At 36.7% G+C, this 8,538-nt stretch overlaps 1 protein-coding gene across 1 annotated transcript; it reads right to left on the bottom strand.

Moving 5' to 3' along the window:
• Nucleotides 1–966, bottom strand: LOC141615396 (transcription factor SRM1-like). Its single transcript, XM_074433770.1, has one exon. The coding sequence runs from the start codon at nucleotides 873–875 to the stop codon at nucleotides 165–167; it is 711 nt and encodes a 236-aa protein (XP_074289871.1). The 5' UTR covers nucleotides 876–966; the 3' UTR covers nucleotides 1–164.
• Between the last annotated feature and the right edge of the window lie 7,572 nt (nucleotides 967–8,538).

Genomic DNA, 8,538 nt, shown 5'->3' with positions numbered 1-8,538 from the left:
CTCATTTAGACGGGCACTATCCGTCTAAAGTTGAAATTCAAAATACATGTGTCTCAAAAAAATGCATTTATTTTGGAGAATTAAAGAGAATTTGGTATCAAACAAATTGTAATATGTGCATAATAATGTGACTAGTAGTTGTGACCTAAAATGCTAAACTAACATTACAAAGGTGGAAGCTGAGATAAACACTCCTCATACGCCAAGTCTAAAACATCGTCGTCGCTATCAAGACACCAACTCAATGGCGGGGACAAAGGCGGGGACACGGGCCTTGCAACCATACCATTCGCATTTCCGCGATTTATAGGCAACATTATTGGCACTTCCCTACTTGATGAAATTACATCATTACCCCTCTTCCATTCTATTTCATTCCTCGGACTAGTAATATCGAAAATACTCCATCTTTTCGCGTCTTTTTTCTTCTTTTCTTGCCTTTTAAAATGTTTTTGCGCATGACTAGCGACTTGAGTCGGGGTTCGAGTCCTAACAAATTCCTTAGCTATAGTTTTCCAATCTCCTTTTCCATACTTCTCCATTCCCATTAAAAATTGCTTGTGTTCTTCCTCCGTCCATGGTTGTCCTCTCCGTCTTTCCCAATCCGAATTCCTCCTAATCCCACCCTTTTTCGACGAGGACTCGTCTGAGTAGTTTGGTAAATCCACATTTCCTGCTTCAATGTTTGCAATATCATCTAGTAAAAGTTGATAGTGGTGTTTGACTTGTTCTAATGTCTTATGCCCTGGAATTTGTTCTGCTATTTTTCCCCATCTTTGTTCACAATTTTCAGGGTAAATTGCTAAACCGATCTCGAATGCTTTGTCTTGTTCCCAAGTCCATGAATTATTGTTGCCTTCTTTGCTTGTTGCCATCTATTTCTAATGGAAGAATAAATTATAGAAAAAAAAAAGTGAAATAAATCAATAATTGATGATTATTAACCTGTTGTAGAAATATACAATATACAACATATAGTATTTGTGTATCAAAATGCAAGTACATAGAAAACATAGAATTTATAAAGGGGTAGGTCTCTTTTAAACAAGTAGGGTTTTGGCCTTTTGGGTTGTTTAGGTTAAGTATCACCGCAAATTCTTATTTAAGACGGATATATCCGTTATAAGCTTAAAACGGGTCAAATGATATGTATAAGGCAAACAAACAATGCATATAGAAAAGTAACAAATTTGTTTTATAACTAAAAACATGATGCATGGGGAGACCTCCGTTTTAAGGGAAATTAACTTCAAGTATAGGGGCATAGCCAGAGAATTTTACATGCTAAAATAACAAAAAAATATACACATATTTGTATTTCGTACGGCAAGATTACAAAAACTTGTGCAACACTCCCCTAAACCTCTCTCGTTGTATATACACATATTTGTATTAATCTATCATTTTAATAAAAAAAATATATGAAATTTACCTCTAAATGTATGATTGTTTTTTCCTGAAAAAACATTAGTGCTACATGACGAATTGCATGAATTGAAGTTCCATATGAATTTTAATTCCTCCAGTTTTGGGGAAATTGCTTACCTAGGCGGCTAGACCCCCTAAGTAAGTGGGAATTCCTAACACATTCCAACCAAACACTTTTTTTCCATTTCATGTGAATTGCAAAATTATGTGAATTGGTTGACAATCGAGAAGTAAGGTTATTTTATTCTATTGTATTGGTTGACAACAGAGAAATTAATAAGGTTAATGATGATACTTAAATATCGCTATAATTTTTTTTTTTTTGCAAGCAAAGGGAGAATCCCTCTCCCAGCTACCAGCCCCAGCTTCATCGGGGTTGCCCCACGAAGGCCGACCAGGCTGATCCAAGGAGCGAGCAAACCCTCGGACACCCAGACACCGGCAAGCCCAGGGTCCACTTATTCAACGGGGTTTCCCCTCGAAGGCCGAAATAACCGCATGCGTACCCCACAGTGGGATTTGAACCCAGGACCTCGCAATTCGCAGAATTTTCCACGCTTTGAGGGAGCCTGGAATCACCACTGGGCCACAAGCACTTGGTTTAAATATCGCTATAATTATAAGTGATTCGATTGACAAAATTCTTATAAAATGGATAGGGTTTATATTTGTACTTCCCCTAATTGAAAATCAAATAAACACATTAGCGGCTTTACAAACAGTTGAGGTAGACTCCATCGAACATAAAATTATGTAAATTAATATGATTAAACGAGTGTCGTGACTCGTGATTTTGAGTTATTTCAATTGAAAGTTCAGAACAAATCTTGAACTCGAGCCCGGCGACAACATTAACGAACAACTAACAATAACAAAGTCGACGACAACATCAACAAAGTCTTAGATAGTCCCAATATAATTTGAGATCAACACGGCTTTTCCTAAAAACTCACTTAAACCCAAAGTCAAAATACATACTTTTCACCCATATTTTCCCTCTCGAATGACTTAGGGCTCGTTTGGTTGTCACACGGGAATTATTTTCTCTCTACAATCGCTTCTCGATCGAATGACTTATTTTCTTTCGAGATCCAATTGGTTTAGGATCGTCAGAATTAACCGTGACTCTTAATTTATTCGTAATATTTTAAAGCGAAAAAACACATTTGCATTTGGTAGGTAAAAAAAATAAGTAACAAAACAAATTATAACATCCTAGTCAATAGTTATCTATTATCCTTTTTTGTGAGGGGAACGGAAATTCAAACATAGATAACTATTGACCAGAACATATGAGGAATATATAATTGTAAACAAAAACAATACAACTAACCTCGCAATTCGTGCAAACAATCAAACTCTTTTCTTCAACAAAAGTTCTTGCAAAAAATTAGATCTTGTTATTGTGGTTAAAGAAACAAGAGCAAAGCTCTATAATAATTGACAGTATATATGTAAACTTGTTGATGGATTTAAGCCTAAAGTTATTAATATGGAATGAAATCGCGACATCAAATGTACAGCAAAACGAAATAACTCGGGAATTTTTGTTTGGAATATACACATACTTGTTGGGTTGTTTACTCTAAAATGTCATATACACATACTAATGTTACTTATAAATCATACGTAATTGTTAGGCCCGAATAGGCCTTCCGGATTCCTTCCGTATTTCGCTCCTTGTATTTCCCAACTTATTGTTATCCGATGATTACAATTACCAAATTATTGTATTAAGCAAATCCATTGTATTTGGCTGAGTTTGATTCAATGTATAAGCCAACTACTTGATGTATAAATAGATTGATATGTGGAATAATAAAACAACACAATTCATTCACACAAACTACATATTATCCTAAATACAGCTTAACAGTAATACATGATTATCCAATTGATAAGGAAATAAAATTTATTTCGTCCAAATATTTTACAAAATTCTTGTGTCTTTCATTGTTTCATATGCCTACTCATAGGATTTTCTTATAAATTCTTAGCTATCATGTACTCGTATATTTTACCTAATTAGGAAAGTTGAAATAATTTTCCGAAAGTGACCAAGAAAAATCTAATCTAACTAGAATGAGAGAGAAATAAAGCTTCTCATTGTATAATGACGTGGTACAAGTGAGTATCCGATCTGCCTTAAAATCTTCTTTATTAAAGAAAGAGTGATTTAGTGAATGTAGCCGTCTATTCTCGTTACCTAAAGGGGAAACATATCGCACTGTGAAATTTTGAAAAGGGGCAGAATATCCGATACAGAATTAGAAAATAATAATGTCAACTATCCGATGTATGATAAAGATTGAGACATTACAATAAATTAGTTACCATTAAATGAATATTGCTTGGGGCTACTTAAAAGTTTTCTTTGGTGACTGTGGTGTGACGAAGTGGGCCTAGGAAGGGCTGGGTTTCTCGTGGGAAGGAGAGGAGAGGGAAAGTGATATCAGGGGCTGGTCGAAGCGAGGTGAGGGAGATGGGTGAGGAATATGGGAAGTTTGCGGTTGGATGTTGGGCTGTGTGGGAGCATCGAAACAAGGTGGTTTTTGAAGACTGGAAGGTGGAGTCGTGTAGGATTGTTAAGAGGGTCAATGATGTCATGGACGAGGGAGTGGGGGAGAGTATAGCTGGGAGGAATTGGCGTGGGAGACGACGAGGGCAACAAGGGATGATAGGTGCGAAGGGTGGAAAGCGGCCGCGAAGGGGTATGTTAAAGTGAATGTTGATGCAGGGGTGAAGGAGGGAGAGGGTGTGGGATATGGCTGGGTGTGTCGAGATGATCATGGAGAGGTGTTATGAGGTGGAGCTTACTTCCGAGAGTAGAATTGGGAGCCACATGTTGCGGAGGCGGTAGCGGTCTTGGATGGCATTCAAGAGGCTCGAAACCGAGGCCATAGAAGAGTAGTGCTCGAAAGTGATTGCTTGATTGTAATGGATGCTCTAAAGGAAGGACGGAGTTTATTTTCGCAAGTGATTGAGGACATTTTGTTTTTAAGTAATGAGTTTGATTATGTTATTTGGTCTTTTACTAGTAGGCTAAACAATTGCGTGGCACACGCTTTAACTCATGGTACTCCTAGAACTGTAGGTAAAATGGTTTGGTTGGATACTTTGCCACCAAGCGCGAACAATGCTGTAATCTTTGATCGATCGTTATTATAATTACACTCTTTGGGTGTTTTCCTCAAAAAAAAGGTTTTCTTTCAATAAAAAAGGGTTATACTCATACCATACGTAAGAAAATAAAAAATTTAAGGGGCCAAAACGAGAAAATCACGTAGCTCTATATATTAATAGGAAGATGAGTATTAGTGCCTTAAATCTAGGGGGTGTCAATTTTCCTTTATATCCCCTTATTCTCTCCTTAATTATAGCTATCATTTTATATGTTCATATTGCTAATTGTATCATGTTAATAATAATCACTTTTCTACCGGATTTGGGCCTAGGTAGCACCGACACGGACATGTGATATGATATCCCATAAAATTTAGGACACGAGACACGCTATTTAAATTTAATTATAAAAAAAACATATTTTATGGCTATAAATAACGTATGATTTTATTTTTGTAATGTATTTGATTCTAAATTTAATGTATATGATACTAAATTTAGGTAACTGAAGGTAAAATTCGACCTTAACTATAACTATTTCTCATTTCTTACCCAAACCAATCTTCTAATCAATCTCTTTTGACAATTTATTCCTCATCTAAACTATAACATTTTTAGGCGTGTGTCCGAAGAGTGTCGGGTATCCAATTATCCGACACGGGACGGCTAGTTAGGAAGAGTGTCCGTGCTATCTAGATCTGGGCCCTTCAGTTAGCAAGTATTTAGACTTAGATTTAGATAACTCTATGGCACAAGTATATTACTCATCTATACGAAAAAAAATATATATAAAAGAAAAAGAATAATCAGAAAGGAAGAAAGCAAAGAAAAAGGGTTTTGGATTGAGATCAAAATCAAAAGATGACGACGGCAGCGGTAGCGGGTGAAGATGCTGCGTGTAAATTATTGGTTCGTGCGTTGAGGTTGAATACTAATAGTAAGCATCAATTGGAATTTGAATTCCACACAGTAGACCTGAATGAGAAGAAGATTGAATTGAACGAAATAACAAAGATTCTAACAGTGAGAGGTTTTGGTATGGGAAAGTTAGCTAAGTTTGATTCAAGCATCTATATCGTAGGCAACATTAAACATCCGAATGAACTGTTGAAACAATTGAAGAATCTAAAGGTAGATGGAGATGACAAAGACATACACATACACTTCGGTTCATCTCGATGGTGTCTGGTTTCGAAACATTGGGAGTCTCTTAATTCTCCTTATCTGACATATGATTGGGCTAATCCGGTTACTATTTCCGGTAATTTATATTGTTTCGGATCACCGCATCTGTTTCCCAAGGTTTGGAATCGTAATTCTAATGAATGGAAGGATATACACTTGCCTGCTCATTTGATTGATCGTAAAGTCGTTACTCCTGTTATTGTTGATCATCAAAACAATCGTGCTCTTTTCTGTTTATTTGACTCCAAACAGATCATATACGCCTTCTATCCCAATTCCAATTCCAATTCCAATTCCGATAACAGTTGGCGGTGTCTGGTCGAGAATTATAATAGAATTTGGCATTCGGTTATGGCGGTTTCCGATAATATTCTTTTTATTCATTATTTCCCTCTCGGCAATCTTGTTGAAGCATATGACCTAAACACGAATCAGATGTTGCAAATTGTTGGGGATTTTTCAAGGGTCGGTAGAACTCAGTCTCTGTATGATGCCATCTTTATTCTCCCACAAACTAATGTTTTATGTTTGGTTACTGACGTGTGTCGTACACGAACCAGACCCGCATCGGTTCACATCATTAGGTTGAGGTTCAACCATACTAGTGGTACTAATGTTGTATACCTCACTGCTCTTGATTACCAGACTTATGATATTCCTCCTCTATCCGATGTTTTTGATTTCCTTTTGCTTTAGGTAAGCTTATTATTGTGAAACAGTCTCATATGAGAATTAGTGTTGTTCATTTAATTATTTATCAAATAAGATTAAAATGAAAAATTATTGACTTTATTTAATGTTTGTTATGTCTTCTGCTTGATTGGACATGATTTGTTTTGTTATTGAAAGCATGATTTGAAAATGAATTGAAAATAAGAATGTCGTCGAGTCAAAGAGTCAAGACGAGCTTAGGGTGGCGTCCTAGATTGATAAGCCAAAGGTTTATGTATCTTCCTAGATGGCTAAGGAAGACGGGTGAGTCTTATGTAAGGCGAGTAGCGTGAATGAGACCGTTGCGTGTGCTCCTGACAAGTGGAAGTGTGTTACAACAGGGTGGAGCTATAATGCGCGAGGGTACGTGGATGAATGACATGGTCTAATGAATACTTTCTCCGTTCTAATCCTTTGTATTAAAATACCTCTCATAATCGTGAAGTTGGGGATTCGCGAGCAACGCACGAGGCAACATCTAGTGATATAAAACTATAAAAGGTTGTACTTATAAAGATGGTGCTACAATTTACAATAAAAGAAAATCCAAAACATTGGCGGAACGAGGAATATCATAACACTGGTAATCAAGAGCAGTGAGTTTTAAAACATCAGTGCCAGTGGTATGGTTGAAACTGAACCTGAGGAAGTGAACCGAAGCGGGTCTGGTTCGTATACAACTCCAGTGAGTAGCCAAACATAAAACATCCTTTTCCGGAAAAGTAAACATGGCATTATATTCAGAAGGAATTTTATCGACCCTGGAGAAATCCGCAACAACTTGCAAGGACTGATTGGTTGATAGGTCATAGGCATCAATAAGATTGACGAGGCCGCTATAATTCATAAACAGGATGTTATTTGAAACCGCCACAGCAGGATGCCAAATTCTATCGAAATTCTTGACGAGACAACGCCAATTGGAATTGGAATTGGAATTGGGATAAAAGGCATAGATCTCCTCGTCAGAATCGGAGAAATGGACAAGAAGACGATTGTTTTTATGATCAACAATAACGGGTTGAGAGACTGTACGATCAATCAAATGAGGTAAGTTCAAATCTTTCCAATCATTACAATTACGATTCCAAACCTTGGGAACAAGTTTGGGTGATCCAAAACAATACAAATTACCGGAAATAGTAGCAGGATTAGGCCACATATGTGTGCCAAAAGGAAGCTTAAGAGACTCCCAACGTTTCGAAACCAGACACCATCGAGATGAGCCGCAGTGTATAAATATGTCCTCGTCGTCCTCTCCATCTTCTTCCTGTAGCTGCTTCAATTGTTTCATTAGCTCATCCGGCTTACACCCAACATCTTCACGCGCCGCCATCTCCTTTCTTTTCTTTTCTTTCTTTTTTATTTGATTCAGATCTAAATCCACCCTCAAACCCTTATTTTTCTTATATGGAGTATATATATATACCCTCATGTTCTTATATACTTCCTCCATTCAACTCCACTCTACCACTTTCTTTTTTCACGTTTGTCAACGCATGTTTTACGCGCTAAATATCATTAGCTACGTATTTGCAAAAATTATAAAAGTTATATATTTTTAATGTATTCGTAAAGACGAATCAAACAAGATCCCACATGAATATATTTCTACTTACGTATCGAGAGAAAATCGAAATTGAATACACAATTGTGAATAGTGTACAAAAGTGAAATAGGTAGAGTGGAGTTGAAGGGAGGAAGTATATATTATTCTCTATTTTCTTATTCGGTTATTATTCGGATTTTTTTCCTTATTTCCTTTTTTAGGTGTTGAATTGTGTATTCCTATTTTCTTTTTTAGATTGATTTGTATCTTCACTATTTCCTTTTTAGGTTAATGCCATGTGAGATTATGTGTATTGTGGGTATAAATTCACTTTCTTATTTCTTGTGGAAAAAAAAATTATATATAGAGAATCAGCTAGTCTTGCTTGTGACGGGCTAATCCCGTCACAAGCTTGTGACCTCTCACAAAAAGAGAGATGGGATAAGGTGGGGCACCCCCATGTGCTACCCACTCATCTTTTAATGGGTATTTTGTGAGAGAAAACGGTATCCGTCACAGCTTGTAACGGATATCGCCCGTCT

Source organism: Silene latifolia, chromosome 11, assembly GCF_048544455.1.
Source record: "Silene latifolia isolate original U9 population chromosome 11, ASM4854445v1, whole genome shotgun sequence".
Classification (NCBI taxonomy): Eukaryota; Viridiplantae; Streptophyta; class Magnoliopsida; order Caryophyllales; family Caryophyllaceae; genus Silene; species Silene latifolia.
This window is presented reverse-complemented; position numbering and strand designations above follow the sequence as displayed.

What these genes read in the sequence shown, in the direction of transcription:
- LOC141615396 (XM_074433770.1), bottom strand. Translation starts at nt 875, where the DNA reads ATGGCAACAAGCAAAGAAGGCAACAATAATTCATGGACTTGGGAACAA.